Below are 16,345 nucleotides of genomic sequence, written 5' to 3'. Positions count from 1 at the left end.
TCAGCGGAGGAGCAGGATCGTCTTTGAAGGCATTCATACGGTGGTGTTTTTGTTTTTCTCCACCTCTTATCTGCCTTTCAATCGCTGATCAACTATCCGCGTTCCTCCTCCTCCTCCTCCTCCTTCGCAGTCACGTGCATTTGCAGCAGGAACCAACCGAGAGGTGTTAACTGTGGCTCGTGCCCCGGCTCGACCCGAATCGAGCTTTTTATCTGATGCACAGCGGCTCCTGTACTGATGTGCTGATTTTAATGCGCTACGTAGAAGATTAGATAAATAGCATGAGAGCCTGCACCGCCATCTGCTCGGCAGCTTCCGCCGTCAGCTCATTCCCCGGTCTCGGAAGAAACGGAGGCGACATTTAAAAATTAGCACGACCCCTTGCAGCAGCAGTTCACTGTTTGTTGACAAACCAGGTCGAGAGCCGGTTAACAGCTTCAGCTGTTCCAGGGCAATGACGAGAGACAGGGATCCGCGCTATCAGCGTGAGGCCTGAAAGAACCAGCTGTGTTTTGTGCGTTTCACTGGACCCAGCTGCACCGTATCACGGGGCATGACGGCGTGAGGCGCCGAGATGAAAATGAGTGACGTCACGTCGCTCTTAGGCTCCGGGCGATGGGGCAGAGGGACCAGAACCAGTCGGGCGGCCGCCCCGTTGCCATGACGACTGGGCTGAGGAACAGGGAACTGCAGGAAATTTTCCAAATAGTTTTCCGAAGCAGCCCACGGCGGGCGCGGCTCTCTTGTTTGCCCCTGGGGCGTTGGCCCACGCGGAATCCAGATGCCCTCCCCCCCCCCCCGAATCTGGGATGAGTCTTTCATTTTGCGTTTTTGCTGCTGCGGTTCGGTGTCGGTTCGCTTCTGACGGGCCGGTCTGGCACTCCGCAGCTGAGCGGCTCTCCGGACTGGACGATTCGGCGGACAGCCCGGTCGGGCCGTGTACGGGATCTTTTCATCAGGGCCAAGGTCGAGACCAGCAGGGGAGGTCTTGGGGGGGGGTCTTTAATGAAGCAATCTCCTCTAAATCAGGCTCGGAACTAATTTTTGCAGGACGTCAATCCAAATATTACACAGAAGGAAGGATATTGTCTCTGTCCACTGCTTGATCGTTACACTTACAGAAGTACAAACCTTGTACAAGCCTTGATCGACGTCTTTAAAAATCAATAAGGGCTACAAACGGAGAGAATGCAGTTTTGGGGGGGAATACAACTGAATCAAATGATAAATCATTCGGGGATTGTGTATGTTAGGGAAGGTATTTGCTCTTGTATGATCAAGCTTACACGAGCTCTTTAAATTGAAAGGAGTGGTGTTACTAATATCGATTTCTCTGTCCATTCCTTTGTTGTGCTTGTCTTAATCAGGTCTTTTATCGAGACTGACGGAAACTCAATTTAATTCAAGGGTCTTTATTGGCAGCGCCGATAAATTACAGCGTTGCCAAAGCAGATACGAGTAACACAATGTTAACATTTAGAGTACATACATTATTACCGGACGACTGCATACATACCACATAGAGCATTGTCGATCAATAAAGGTAAAGGCTGAAAACGTTCGTGCATGCGTGTGATTTACAGTTGGTTAGACCTTTTCCTTCTCCTGTATGAGTCAAGACGGAGTTAATCAAAGCAAGGGCCGGCTTTTCCTAAACGGGACACGTTTACGTCTGCGAACCCCGCCCAGATCCCTCTGATACCGCATTCCTTGATAGGGGAGAAGAGTGATTGGCTGGAGCTGTCTCCACCCACGCCCCCTGCCACGCCCATTCATTAGGCCCCGCCCAGACACAACTCACCTGCAGTTTAGTCACAGGTGAAAGCGAAGATGTTCCCGGTTGTCTCTGGAGGCAGACGTCGGCTTTAAGTGTTTCTCATCAGGGGAGGGCGGAGGGGATCGGAGTGGCATTGCGATGGCCGACTCCCAGCTGGCGTGCATGGACGACGACCACGTCAACGAGAAGGTGCCGGAGTCCAAACCCGAGTTTTACTACAGCGAGGAACAGCGGGGGGCAGTGGAGCAGCTTCTCAAGAACGGCGACGGAGCCTTCAGGATGCGCATCAAGCAGGACGACATCAAGGAGTTCCTCTCCTCCCGGGAGATCAGGAGGATCCGCGAAACCTTCCGCGAGTACGAGACGGACGGCGAGGACAAGTTGGGCTCGGAACCGCCCGGCGCGGCCGGGTCCAAAGCCGACTCGGGCGTGCATTCCACTTACTGGCCCAAGATGTCGGACACGGAGGTGCCGCCGCTGGACATCGGCTGGCCGGACACCGGCTTCTACAAGGGGGTCACCCGGGTGACGGTTCACACGCACCCCCCGAAGGAGAACGGGCCCCACATCAAGGCGGTGGTTCGGAGGCTGATCCAGGAGGCCAGGAAGGTGAGTTCCGGCCGGCGCGCCCTGTGACGCGAGGGGTGAGGACGGCAGTGTGCGCTTCAGTTTACCCCGCCGGGCTGTTGTCCCGGGCAGAATAAAATACCTCCAGGATCCCCCCCCAAGGCACTGTGTGTGTGATTCTAATTTTAAAAGCAAGACGGTTGTCAACAGGTCAGTAACTAGTAGTGTTTCGCACGGATTGTAGTTGTTCGCGGTGTTAACCCTTGGTATAATTCATCCTTCATGTCTCACTGCACGTGTGACCGTGCGGGGTTATAACGAAGGGTTTGTAGACGACCGATTTCAGTTCATGTGTTGTAATGCGGATAGACTGGGGTGCTAGGAGCCCGTCGGTCTCCGGTGTCCCTCCCGGCTCACACCTTCATAAGGTTCCGTATCTTCAGCCTCGGCCAGGACCCGAACCATAAAAAGACCGTCAGCTCGTTTGGACCGAACTCAAGGTTGACAACGGGTGTGAATATCACTCGTTTGAGGTTTTCAAGAGACTGTTTTTTTCGTTCATATAGGCCTTGTATAGTTTATGAACCCCATGTCATTTTTTTTATTTACTTACAAGAATATTATTGTTATTGTTATTATTAACAACAACACTGATGATATCGAAGCAGCTCGTTTTTAGATAATTTAATGACAGCCCGTATTTCACTGGCACAGGCGACTGTAAAAACAACCCAGCTGTGGAAGACGCCTAATTTCACTTTCTTTATTCTGTCACGGCCGGAACTGGCGGGGCACGCGAGGCAGAGGCACTTCCGGTACGCAGTCCGACCGGCGTCTCCACTCGCAGCCCAGGCGCAACCTAGACGTTAATTTATCGTGCCCTGAGACAGCCTGGCTAAGACCTTCTGAAGATGGGGGGGGTGGAAAATATTCACCCCCACACCCCTATTCAGTAGGTATTACAGGTTGTTTATTGTTTAATCTGGTGCTGGGATAATCTGCTCAGGTTCAGAGGTCATCTGTATGGGGACAAGGCCCCCAGCTGTTGCCACGGTAACTTCAGGTCAATCGCCTCCTTCACTTCCTGGTTTGTGCAAACATTTCTTTGAACGGGTGGGTGTCAGCCAGCGTGCATCTCTGGGGAGACTGGCACTCTCTTGGCAAGCAAAAGGGCACATTACTGATGTTTTCTTTAATACCACGGCCTGCCCTCAGTGCTAAAATCTCTGTGGTATTACACATAAACAGTAAGGCCGATCCTGTATTGTGCTGGCAGCCAGTGTGAGGGGGCCAGACTGGGAGTCGTGTGGCTACGGTCAGGGACGCAGCAGCTGGGGACTATATAGACCGGGAAGCCCAACCGGAGCTCAGGTTTCATCCCAGCTCCGCTCCTAACCCAGTTGAGCTCGTAACTGGCCTGACTGGAGCATGTTGACGGCTTTTCCTACCCTGCCGATACCCCCCACCCTGGTCCTGCAGAGGCCTGGCCCAGCAGTTTCCAGACACTCGGTACGGTTGAACAGTGATCAATGAAATCGCTCGATCTGGCCTAGCAGCCTTCGTGGAACTTGGTTACGGAGGGTTCCACAGACTTCCGAAGCAGTTACCATAGCAACAGTTGACCATGTGGGCGCAGGGGAGAGGAAGAGCCAGACTCCCAGTGGGATCGGAGGAGCCCCAGGGGGTCTCAGGCCCGGATAACTCGTGAAATTAAGCGACGTAGAGACCAGCCTTCGGTTTTCATAAGTGCTGGTCCGAGGCACCATCGTGGGGAGTCTCAGCCTATCCCAGCAGGCAGTGGGAGTGAGGCAGGATGGGACAGCAGAGCGCCTGGAGAGAACCCACCTGACTGAGGCCCCTCGACTGTGCAGATTAAAGTAAACAAAAAAAAAGACTAAACAAAACTAAAAAACTAAACAAAAAAAAAAAAGCTTTAAAATATCCCAAGTTGTACACTAGTTCCAACTGATGTTGCCATGGGCGCCGATGGCTCCCCCCGGCAGGAGTGTCTTGACAACAGCCCGGCAGAATCAACAGGTCTCTCTCCAGCTGCTGCCTGAGCCCTCTAGTGAAACCAGTTTGTTTTCATCAGCCCAGACGCATATTCTCAATTACAGTCTCTCTGAAGCAAGGTTATTCATTGCTTTCATAACTGGAGTACAGCTTGCTGAACCTGAGAGAGGTTTTTATTTCTAGGTTTATTGAGTGCGCATTCCTCCCAATCAGATTCCGCTCGGGCCCTCCTGTTGAATGCATAATTTAAGCTATTTGTTATAAAATTATTTGCACAGCAAGTTAGCTCGCAGAAGCCCGCGCTCTGTGGCTTTCCTGTGCTCTTGACTGAAAGTGCCGTGCGCGCCTCTGGATCCACACGGATTCGTTCTGCTGTTGACTCAGCAGGCGGACGCAGCCAGGTCTCTCCACACAGGTGTGGCAGAAAGACAAATGTGATCTTCGACCTCTGAGTGTGATGGCTCACTCTGAGAGCTGGGATAGGGAAGCTCATTCCTGCTGCTAATATCCAGCAGGATGTGTCTTAAATCAACGTGTTCATGGGTATGAGTAATGGGGGGTAACATGTTTCCACTATATAGTATATACATTATAACCAATTCTCCTTTTTAATATTGAGTTTTGTTCCGGGTTTGGCCTGGTTTGGAAGCCGGTTTTCGGTAACTGAACTCTGATCATGTCAGGGTTGTTGAACACTGTGCTGCTCAAGGTGGGGTCTGACTGGGCTCTCGAGTCGCTCCCACACTCCAGAAACGGCCCACAGTCGGTCTCTCACTGCTCTCGGGATAATAGAAAGACTCCGACCTGCAAAGAAGAGTTGTTTCAGGTTAAAATGCGGTGTTCAGTGTCCTGGAAGCCACACCAGAGAGACGGGAGAAGTCTTTCAGCCCAGTGTTTGTGAGGTTAAACACCAGACAAACAGAGACCACAGGCATGCAGGCACACCAGCTCCTATTGCATAGGACTTTCATCCAGTCCCTGTCTTGTGAGCTGCACCACAGGTCCCAGTGCAGAAATCAATTCTGGAATTCCTGCAAAACCTTGATCTTCGGAGCACTTGAAGTTTCAATTCAATGCGTGGTTTTTGAATACTGCCCCCTGTGTTTTAATCATGAAGCCATCTGTGCTTTGATTGCTCTACCAGTCATTTAAAAAATATGAGCTAAGCAACCTCTCTGTGCATTTTAAGTGAGGTAATTGCTCTGGCTTATTTGCTGTTTGGCCTCATGTGGATGTAACTTCTGCATATAATGAAAGGCTTAAAATTTAATCATTTTGGAGCACGGAGGACGCAGTCTCTCAATTCCTTACGGCAAACATTTTTACAAACATCTTGGGTTCGTGGGGGATCAGGGTGTAATTGCATAGATTTATCTTAAATACTCTATTTACTCCTCCTCACAGTTGTTGAATACAGTAATGCTTGTGAGAGATCAGGTCACAGGATCAGAAGAAGGATTCTCAATTAAAAGCCATTCAGCTCATCACACCTGGTGGTACTGCTGACCTGGGGGGTCTTATCCAGCTTAGTCTTGGACGAATGCTAGGGTATCGGCTTCAGCAATAGTGCTGAGGGTCTAGTTCCAGTCTCCTGCCGCCCTTTGTGTAAGAATGTGCCTCCTGTCATCTGTTTTCAATGCTCTACTCCTTAAATTCCTTTTTGGTGCTACACCTTCTGTGGGGGATCCGTGTTGTCGGAGACTTTTCCTCTTCATCTATGATTGGAGTTGGGCTGAAGGCTCCCTCATCTTGAGAATCCAATGTTATCAAAGTGGAGCTCCCAGCTTAATGGTTTAAGATGTGTGCAAAGTTTGGGGAAAAGCCCCTGTCGGAGCATCCCAAACAGCCAGTGTTCTGCTCTGCCCCCAACACGGCACCTCAACACATCTCCAGCGTCTCCCTCCTGCTGGATTTCCCTGTTCATACGAAACCTTCTCCCGGCTGTGGCAAGAAGCCGAGAGAGAGAAAGAGCTTTTGCAGATAACAGAGGGTGGAGCCGCAGGGTTTGCATGCAGCTGAGAGGCGAGTTGACCTTTCCAGGTGTTGGAGCGGAGCGGAACTGGGGTGTGTCTGTGTGCACAGGCAGCTGGAAAGCTCTGGGCCTGTCCTGGAAGGAAACACCGGAGCATTCCTCGAGGGTGTGTGTGCCTGCAGGTTTTCTAGGTCTTTTTCAGTGCACTTGCACCTCAGCAGCCCCAATTATTGAGTTCAATGAAGCCAATAAGGAGCTGCGAACACACTGGCTTGCTTGAACCAGGATTGCTCATCTCTGCATAGTCCACGGCTGCTGCAATGTGTTATTGTCTAGCGGTGTCCAGTTCTGGTCCTGGAGGGCCTGGGTGTCTGTAAGGTTTTCCTTTCCTGCTTTGAAGAGGGAACCTGCAGACGCACTGACTGGCCCTCCGAGACCAGGACTGGACAGCCCAGCTGCAGACGCACTGATGCTCCAGGACCAGGACTGGACAGCCTTGCTGCAGACGCACTGACCCCTCCAGGACCAGGACTGGACAGCCCTGCTGCAGACACACTGACCCCTCCAGCTCCAGGACCAGGACTGGACAGCCCTGCTGCAGGCGCACTGACTGACCCTCCAGGACCAGGACTGGACAGCCCTGCTGCAGACACACTGACTGACCCCTCCAGGACCAGGACTGGACAGCCCTGCTGCAGACACACTGACCCCTCCAGCTCCAGGACCAGGACTGGACAGCCCTGCTGCAGGCGCACTGACTGACCCTCCAGGACCAGGACTGGACAGCCCTGCTGCAGACACACTGACTGACCCCTCCAGGACCAGGACTGGACAGCCCTGCTGCAGACACACTGACTGACCCCTCCAGGACCAGGACTGGACAGCCCTGCTGCAGACACACTGACTGGCCCTCCGAGACCAGGACTGGACAGCCCTGCTGCAGACACACTGACTGACCCTCCAGGACTGGACAGCCCTGCTGCAGACAAACTGACTGACCCTCCAGGACTGGACAGCCCTGCTGCAGACACACTGACCCCTCCAGGGCCAGGACTGCACACGAGGGGGGTGTGAGTGGGTGCCAGCCCTGAGCGCCCCTAAGTCATTGCGCTGAGTCACCCACGGTGCAAGGTGTACTTGTGTTGTTGCAAGAGCAGTTTACTCCAAGCCTCCTTTTTTATTGATTGAAAATCCGACCGTTGTTGACACGGCTTAGGTTGGGATGGAGCCACCAAGCTTGTCATTGAACAGTCTGACTTATGCTGATCAAAGTCTTTAAAACCCTGAGCACAGCCGCTCAAGGTGAACTTCACATGAGCGGGCCGTAGGGAACGTGTGAATTATAGCTGATCCGCCCCATTCACCAGTCAGATCTTACTGGCTCGCGGTCAGGTGATCTTCGTCATTAACATTGGTTGTTCCTCTCTCTACTCGGCCCGAAAGCCAAAAGACTATTTTTACACCAACGAAATACAGACCCGTCAGGATTGACCGATGGGCTACGGGATCGGCACGGGATCGCAAGGGTAGTGTGTTTCTGGCCAACGAGGGACAAAGGCCGAGCGGGCAAGAGCAGAGGAGATGGAGAGCCCTACGATTAGGGAAAGTGTCCGCAACATCGACAACGAGCCTGGCGCTGAGCAGTTTAATTTCTCTTGGATCAGCAGTTCCAGCCGCCTAGGTTGAGCGGGTGTGGTCAAGAGCATCCAAAGAGCCAAAGTATGGCGTGGTCCTTCTCTACAAGTAACGCCTACAATATACCTTCTCCCAGCTGTCCCCCGGACAGCTAGATATACAGTCAGTGTTGAACTGGGAGAGGCCGAAGTCTGGCCAGCTCGCTCTCTGAGATATTCGCCGCGGGGGTGAGTTTGGCGTTTGCACGCTCGTTTCTAGTGAATCTCGCCACGCGGCTGCTTAAGCTTTTGCACGCTTCCAGGAAGTGTGCATCTGGGGTTCCGTCTCGCCTTGCGACCCGAGTGTGGTGCGATTCACGCCTCCCAGCTACACCGGCCCTGTTCTTCTCGGGAGGTTGAAGGGGTCTCGGCTGCGGGTGCACCTGGCGGGACGGGGAGGGGGGGGGCGGCCGGGTGTTTCGAGGGAACGTCCCACCAGCTCCGTGCGTCCGCGTGTGTTGCAGGTGCTGGCGGTCGTCATGGACTCCCTCACCGACGTCCAGATCTTCCAGGACTTGCTGGACGCCTCGGCCAAGCGCGGCGTGCCCGTCTACGTTGTCCTGGACCCCGCGGGGGCCCCCCAGTTCACCGACATGTGCCACAGCCTGCACATCAACGGCAGACACCTGCAGGTAACGCCTGCCTGTCCCCACGCTTGACGGCTCTTGAGACGTGCGGTACGGCTCGGCCCACAGCAGATCAAGCCCAGCCCTTTCAGTAATCCAGACCAGAAGGCCTTTACGACTCGCACTCTTAGTTCAGCCCAAACTCTCAGCTCAGATCTCAGTACAGATCTCTCAACACAGATCTCTTAGCTCACCTCAATCTCTCAACACAGATCTCTTTGCTCAGCTCAGTCTCTTAGCACAGATCTCTTAGCTCACCTCAATCTCTTAGCACAGATCTCTTAGCTCACCTCAATCTCTTAGCACAGATCTCTTTGCTCAGCTCAGTTTCTCAGCATGGATCTCTCAACACAGATCTCTTAGCTCAGCTCAACCTCTTAGCACAGATCTCTTAGCTCAGCTCAATCTCTTGGCTTAGCTCAGCTCAATCTCTTGGTTTAGCTCACCTCAATCTCTCAACACAGATCTCTTTGCTCAGCTCAGTCTCTCAGCATGGATCTCTCAACACAGATCTCTTAGCTCAGATCTCTCAGCTCAACACAGATCTCTTAGCTCACCTCAATCTCTTAGCACAGATCTCTTTGCTCAGCTCAGTCTCTCAGCATGGATCTCTTAGCTCACCTCAATCTCTTAGCACAGATCTCTTAGCTCAGCTCAATCTCTCAACACAGATCTCTTAGCTCAGATCTATTTGCTCAGCTCAGCAGCGCTCACACTCTGCTGACGGTCAGGAAGACCTGTCCTGTATCTCGTCCTGACTCCTCCGCTTGCTCCAGCTAGCCCTGCCTTTAGGCCCTGTCCCGCTCCCTTCCCCTGCCCCGCCTGCCCCTGTCTGTGCCCGTTTCAGAACCTGCGCGTGAGGACGGTGGAGGGCATCGGCCTGGCCCTGTCCTTCGGGAAGATCCCCGGAGCCCTGAGCAGCAAATACATGCTGGTGGATGGGGAGAAGGTGGTGTCGGGATCCTACAGGTGAGAGGCAGCACTCCAGTACCACTAGTGCCTGGGTCGTTGCACCAACCTTGCTAATTAGCAATTAAATAAACAATAAAGGACTGGTTAGATGGGGGGGGGAAGGCTGGTTTGGAATCGGAAGCAGTCAGAATGCAATGCTGGCGATGTCTGCTTCATCAGACCCTCCCCACAAGCGTCGCGAGGAAGCTTGTCCGATTGAAGCAGAAGTGGGTATTAATGAAATCCCCTCGGGACGCACTGATCTGACTTCTGGTCAGAGGGGCCCGATGAGAGTCGCATCACCACGCATGTTTATGAGAGATCCCCTGAGGACATATCGCAAGGTCTTGTGCCTATGAAGTCAAGCCCCTGCTATTGGTTTCCTTTTCTCAAATGGGACTTGAACATGCAATTCAGTTTATAAAAAACAAAAAAGGTGAGAGCTGTAGGGGATCCGGGGGGTTGTGCTGATTTCAGTATTCATTTTTTTTTCTTGCCCCACCTGCAGTTTGGCCTGCGACGCAGCAGCCCAGAGAGCTCATCCGCTCATATTCCTCTTTCCATAAATATCATCGTGCGGTTTGGTTTTGAATAACTTTCATGCGAGGTGAATTTTTCGAGGGAGTTGCAAATGAGCTCGCGAAAAGCCGTCTGAGCGGTGCAAGATTTTATCGGCATCTTTGCGAAGCTCGGCAAATTGCTCATCCTGAGCCCTTCTGAGAAATCCGCCTGCTACCACTACCGTGTAATTACAACTGCAGCACCGCAGTTGGCAGTAATTGTAATTATCGAGACGGATTCCCTTCACGTCCAATGGCAGCTACAATTCCGTTGCAGTAATTGCTGCTTCATAGAAGGGTAATGTATGCATTAATATGGGCAGGTGTGCATGTAATTCTAATTCTTTCGACATAACGGTCCTGATGTGCGCTGGACGAGGCCTGTATATTAAATTAAGAGATCGGGGTCCCGCGGGGTCCCGGAGACTCCGTGCTCACCGGGCAGGCGAGGGTGGAGGAGCCCGGCGCCCCGCTGACCGCGGTGCTGTCTTGCAGCTTCACCTGGACCGCGTCCAGGATGGACCGCAACCTGATCACGGTGATGACGGGCCAGGTGGTGGACTTCTTCGACCACGACTTCCGGGAGCTCTACGCCGCCTCGCTGCCCGTGGACCTGTACAAGGAGCTGGGCGTCCCCGCCCCCCCCGCGCCCAGCCCGGCGCCGGTCAAGACGGAGTCCAGGCCGCCGACCGCTCCGACTACCTCTCGGTTCCAGGCCATGGACATCCACGGCGGCCCTCCCGGCAACATCCGGGCGCCGGCGCACAAGTACCACAATCCCAAGTATTCCCTGGTGGTGGGGAACACCCTGGGCATGTCCACTTCCTGCCAGGAGCTCGCCGGCAACGGGGGGGGCTCCCCGGGGATCATGCGGCGGTTTTTGCAAGGCGAGAAAGCTAGCAGTGAAAGAGCGGACACCGTGTCCCCGCTCCCAGGGCCCGGGGCCCAGGATGCCGAGGGGAAGAGTGGTACCAAAAAGCCCGGCGGGCTGTCCCTGAAGAAGCAGCGCAGCTCTATAAGGTTCTACCTCGGGAGGGGAAAAAGTGGCAAACAGAGCGAGGTCGCGGGGTCCAACGCCACGCCCCCCGGCAACGCCACGCCCCCCGGCAACGCCGGCCCCGCCCCCGCCCTCGGCCGCCACCCCCTGCAGCCCTCGAACTCCAGCCAGGCTCTGGAGGACAGCTTTGAGGTCGTGATTAAGCCCGAGACCCCCCTCCCGACCCCGGACAGGAAGGACAAGAGAGGCTCCAAACACGTCTCGCGGAGCGTCTCTCTGAGAACCGTCAGCAACGCCAACGGAGAAGGTGCGTACGCGCGACCGGGCTTCGCTTGCGGTTTGCGGTCCGCTCTCCCCTTGGTGCGGGTTTTCAGGCTCGTTTTTTTGAAAATCGAGGGTGGAGAACAAAATTTGAATTTCTCTCCCAGGCAGGGAGTGCGAGCAAAAATAGGGTCATCGCAAAATCCTGCTCCTACTACTATCCACTCAGCTGAGTGGCAGTGCTGCTCGGCTCAGCTTCAAGGCTGACGACACCCACTCGAGAACAAAAGTACCAAAACACTAGAGCCCTAGATGAGCTAGCCAGAGACTACCGGCAGCAGAAACAGTCCTGGTCTGTGAACTCCAGCTCTTAATTCTGTCCTTTTGTCACTGTGTTTGCCTCTGTAGGCATACAGGGCTCCAAAGAGGCTGTCGGCCGTTCGAACAAGAAAGAATGCATCCTGTCCTGAGAGAGGGTCAACGCAGCAGGGGAAAAGACTGATCCCCCCAAGACCTACCAATGGACACTTCTACGTGAAGGATTTTACTTCAAGAGGAAAGGAAGTGTCGTACGGGAATCCCCATGGGTCGGGACAAAGTGACTATAAATGAGCTGCTGTCTACATCTGGGTCCCTAAAAATATCGGTGTGGTTTGGAGCTCGTATTCGCTCCTCCCGCAATGAGAACTTAGTGCCCTGGATACTGTATTTGGGTTTTGAGGGTATTCTTTGCCATTTGAGCCCTGTTGTCAGATAGTATCGGAATTGAGTCAGTGCATGAGGTCCTGTTTGCATAAAGCACCTTAGCTCTGAAGTGACTTAAGTGTTAAAGTTCAGTGCATGAAAAGACTCTTGCAGCAGCCTCTATCTCTGTGTGCACACTTAAAAAAACACACGAACCAGAGGTCATGCCTGCAAGCAGGCCGTTGAGATGCTGGTGTTTCAGTGGTTCTGTGACATCACTAAAAGGAACCCAGGGTATCACAGCTGCAGGTTCAGATGAAGGCCTTTTAGGCAACTGGTTGCAAGTTCTTAACGATAGCTGAAGCTGCTGAGCAAGGTCCTCATGGACTACTGCTCTGGTGTTTGTTTTAGAGAAATGCTATGGAACAGTATTCAGAAAGACTGCTGCACTACAGTTTCTTTCGGAAACGGTGTTTCTGTGGCTTTGCCACATTCAAATTTCCCTTTTAACAAAAAAGGCCAAGCAATGATGACTAATGATCTACTCATGCCATATTTCCTTATGGAAAATATTCAGGGAGATATTGCCGGCCTTGATTTGCCTAAAACCGTCTTTTAACAAAATGATCAAAGCGATGCTCTGCGCTCCCGTTTCCCTTTTCCAGCTTCTGACTCGACATGAAAGTTGTGGCCCTTGTCCAAGCGCAGTGCTCGCAGATGGACTGATTGCATCGGCTTTAGCTGCCGAAAGAAACCCTAACTTTCACGCCTCCCTGTCGGACATTGTAGGGAACTTCCCTACAGCTGGAGAAGGGGGTGTCCCAAACCTTATTGGGACCGCTCCAAATGCCAAAGGGGAACAATCAGTACAAGGCAGGTCCTCTCGGAGCAGGCTGGTGCTGCTGTGCTTCTGCCCCCTGGGTTACGGGGCTGGTGGACTGAGCCCCAGATGGATGTCGGCTGGCGGAGGAGCCCTCCTGATCTCTGCAGGGGTTCACCCTTGTTGTGCTGGTTTGGCGGCGCGCTCGATGACCTGCTGCCCTCTCTCCGCGGTCCTGAGCTGGCGTACGTCGCCCCCACGCGGGCCGCCGCCAATCCTCAGAGGAACTCGGGCGGGGCCGGTCCCGGGGTAGCAGTGCGGAGAGGGGGTCCGGCCTGGTGGATCAGAACCCAGAGTGGCCCGGGCCCTTGAACCAGGCGCCCTGCACGGTGGTGTGCTGGAGCACTCCGGGTGTGATCCCTCCATTTTCCCTCGGCTTGCCCTGTGGAGGGATGGGAGGGGGTGGAGTGTCAAACACAAAGGAGCCTCTTTTCCTTGTGTAGTAGATTCCAGCCCATCTTCCATGATTCCCGGACTCTCCAGGGCCAGCCGAGATGTATGGTTCCGCCAGGTTGTCCTGGGTTAGCCTTGACGTCCCTGCCCAGTGGCACACTCCAGGAGAGCACCCACAGACCCCTCCCATGTTCTTACCAGGTGGCACAATGACTTGGTTCTGCCATTTTCCCCAAATACATTGATCCCTTCTCCCTGCCAGGAAGACGGGGAAGCCTGAATTCCTCCCCTTGAATTGTGATCTCATCGTGCAATATTCTTCTCTGAAATGCATGACGTCGGGTGAGAACTGGGAGTTGTGACCCAAGGGGTTCCACCTGAAGAAGCTCCAAGATGATCCGAAAGGGACCATTGTAAACCCCTCTAATCAGCCGCCATGTGATTGTCAAGATCTTTCTTGCTTCCTCCTGCCTTTGCACTGTAGCCTGACACACACCTGCTGTGAAACTGTGAAAGGAGTGATGGAATTCTGGGTAAAAATGGCCGTCCTTGACATCACCACATTTAAGTGGTGTTGCACTGTCATGTCAGTACTGTCGTGTTGTAGTTCTACAACATGTTTTCCTCTTGGATCTCTGCCTCTGGCCATTTTCAGGTTAGCGGTGTGGGGTCTTGATTGCTGTGTAGCAGTATTTCCCAGCCCAGGTCCTGCAGGAACTCTGTCGGCTGCTTTTCCTTCCCGATCAGCTCTACATCTCCCATGCTAATTAATGGCTTAATTGAGTGGCTTGTTAGCTCAGACTTTTAACTTGTTTTTTCGGCCAGCCCTGAGAATCAAAAAGGATACTTCAGCACACAAGACGTCACTCAACCTTTCCTCAGCTTGTCCAGCTAAACCATTGATAGGTGATAAACAGACTGTGATGGGAAGGGTGCTGTGTTTGGATACACCCACAGTGGGAGGGACCCTGCTTGCCACACCCATTGTGGGAGGGTTCCTGTATTGGACACGCCCATGAAGAGTTGGTCCCAAATATCTATGCAACATACCAATTAAACTATTTTCAGTATTGATCACAGGTGGAGATTAAAAGCTGTAATATGGAATGATCTTTTACTTAGATGCTCCAAAATGGTCATGCATTTTGAATGTTTTGTAACCAATACCTTAATTTGTGGGGAATGATGCAGGAAAAAAAATAAATATATTTTGGTGCATGTACTGTACGCGCTGGTTTGTACCAAACAATCCAGTGACAGCAGGAGGAATTGTCAGCAGAGAACAAGATGGCTTAAATTCCATGGAGGTGGTGGTGGTCATTGAACTGATTTAATTTTTTCCATGAAAAAGACCGATCTGAGTCAAAAGAGTAGGACGTTGCAAAATGCCTCAGGTTTTTGCGGTGCAGTGGGTGGATGGAGAAGTGTACAGACACGCCTGGGTCATGTTGCACCAGAGCTCTTCCTGCTGTGGAGGTGAGCTGCCCAGCTCAGGGACTGGACGTGACCCCCTTACCTGGCAGTATCCAACACCTGCAAGAGCTCAGCGACTACAGGCTCTGTAAAGGATTATACAGACTGGGCTGGAGCTGACCGGCTCTATGCTACCTCTTCAGAGAAAGAGAGGGGTAATCTGGGTTTGTCCAGACCCTTCCCAGTACCTGGGCCAGCGTGTGTTTTTCCACACCTTGACATAGCCTTTTTTTCTGAGCTTATAAAAGCACATCTTGTAAGACTGTTAGGTGTGGGACACCTGCATGCTGTCCAGAAGAGGTCAGTCCGATGGCCACAGTCTGAACAGCCTCCTCCCTCTCTCCCTCTCTCTATCTCTTCCTCCTCTCCCTCTGCCCTCGTTCCTTCTCTTCCCTGCCCTCTCCCCCCCCACCTCTCTTTCCAGTTCAGATCACTGTCCTGGCTCGGCTAGCGCCCACCATTTACAAGCTACAACAGGCTCTGGAGAGGCTGGGTCTCCTGTTCCGCAGGCTGGGACAGGAGATCACTGCCTGGGCTGCAGCTCTGCCGCGTTTCCTCCCCCAGTGGGACCGACTGCTGTTCTGATTCTAGTTTTTTATTAATTTGGAGCCGGTCCTGGCGGGCCGTGTGTGTTCCGGCGTGAATTCTAAACAGGTGCAGTCACTTAAGCAGCCTGATTTCTAAATGACACTTCCTGTATATACTGTATATTCTCTTAAGGCGTTTTTCCGGTTGATTGCACGAGATATTTACTATGTTAAACGTAGCTGCCCATAAATCACCTCGGAGACGGTTCAGAAGTATTGCAATTACGCAGCTAATTAAATTGCCAATTACGATCAGCGACGCAGCTGAGAACGTGGGTGGAACAGACGCTACAGAGCCCAGGCGCTGCAGGAGCTGGGCGGCGAGGGAGAATCCCCGACTGTCGCAGAGCAGGTTCGGGCTGTGTCTCTGTGCTCCTGCCCGCGGGCTTGGGGGAGGTACCTGCAGCTTCCGCGTGTCGCCGCCGAAACCGCCTAGCAGAAGGAGAGAGGGGGCGCGCGCCCCCGGCCCCCGGCCCCCCTCCACCCCCCCAGCGCGCAAACATCCTGCAGCGGGTTCGAGGCAAAGAATCGCGCGCGTCTCTGGATTTAAGGTACAGAGAGGAATCCGACTCGCACCCTCGACTAACCTCCAGGCAGAAGGCCTGCAAAGACCCCTCCTACCTGATTGCAAATATTTTTTGGGGGGGAGTTCGGGCTTGAAACTAGACAAAAGCCCAGAATTCATTTTGGGCGGCTGTCCTAGAAGACCTGAGAGAATAAGGTGAGGCGATGGCGCCCCCTTGTGGGCAGCGATAACGGCGCGGGTCACAAAAGTCGAAGGGCCGAAATGCGTTGAAAAAACAACGGTTTCCTTTTTCGAAACCTCCGACGATCGGAGTCCAGCAGGTCCCTGGCGGCGGCGGCAGCGGGCGGACAGGAGGGTTAGAAACCGGCTGCCGCCGTGGCGAGGGCCCGGGCTGCCGGGAGGGGG

At 53.3% G+C, this 16,345-nt stretch overlaps 1 protein-coding gene and 1 long non-coding RNA gene across 2 annotated transcripts; one reads left to right on the top strand and one right to left on the bottom strand.

Annotated features, from left to right (window-relative positions):
• The first annotated feature begins 1,639 nt into the window (after positions 1-1,639).
• LOC148648686 (scaffolding CK1 anchoring protein F-like) lies at positions 1,640-14,572 on the top strand. The gene is made up of 5 exons (XM_088606489.1): positions 1,640-2,386; positions 8,467-8,634; positions 9,476-9,597; positions 10,635-11,443; positions 11,806-14,572. The coding sequence occupies exons 1-5, from the start codon at positions 1,916-1,918 to the stop codon at positions 11,865-11,867; spliced, it is 1,632 nt and encodes a 543-aa protein (XP_088462615.1). The 5' UTR covers positions 1,640-1,915; the 3' UTR covers positions 11,868-14,572.
• On the bottom strand, positions 8,905-9,330 carry LOC148648687 (uncharacterized). The gene is made up of 3 exons (XR_015926423.1): positions 9,250-9,330; positions 9,075-9,185; positions 8,905-9,028 (listed from the first exon to the last, which is right to left on the bottom strand). It is a non-coding gene; the product is annotated as an uncharacterized LOC148648687 (long non-coding RNA).
• Positions 14,573-16,345: the final 1,773 nt, after the last annotated feature.

The sequence above is a fragment of the Lepisosteus platostomus genome, chromosome 14, assembly GCF_059453375.1.
Source record: "Lepisosteus platostomus isolate fLepPlt1 chromosome 14, fLepPlt1.hap1, whole genome shotgun sequence".
NCBI classification, from domain to species: domain Eukaryota; kingdom Metazoa; phylum Chordata; class Actinopteri; order Semionotiformes; family Lepisosteidae; genus Lepisosteus; species Lepisosteus platostomus.
The sequence above is the reverse complement of the archived record's forward strand: the minus strand, read 5'-3'. Positions and strand labels throughout refer to the sequence as shown.

Excerpts from the sequence above, each read along its gene's own strand:
- LOC148648686 (XM_088606489.1), top strand. The coding sequence starts at position 1,916 with ATGGCCGACTCCCAGCTGGCGTGCATGGACGACGACCACGTCAACGAG. Across the intron at positions 2,387-8,466 it reads TGATCCAGGAGGCCAGGAAG|GTGCTGGCGGTCGTCATGGA; the intron begins GTGAGTTCCGGC and ends CGTGTGTTGCAG. Across the intron at positions 9,598-10,634 it reads GTGGTGTCGGGATCCTACAG|CTTCACCTGGACCGCGTCCA; the intron begins GTGAGAGGCAGC and ends GCTGTCTTGCAG.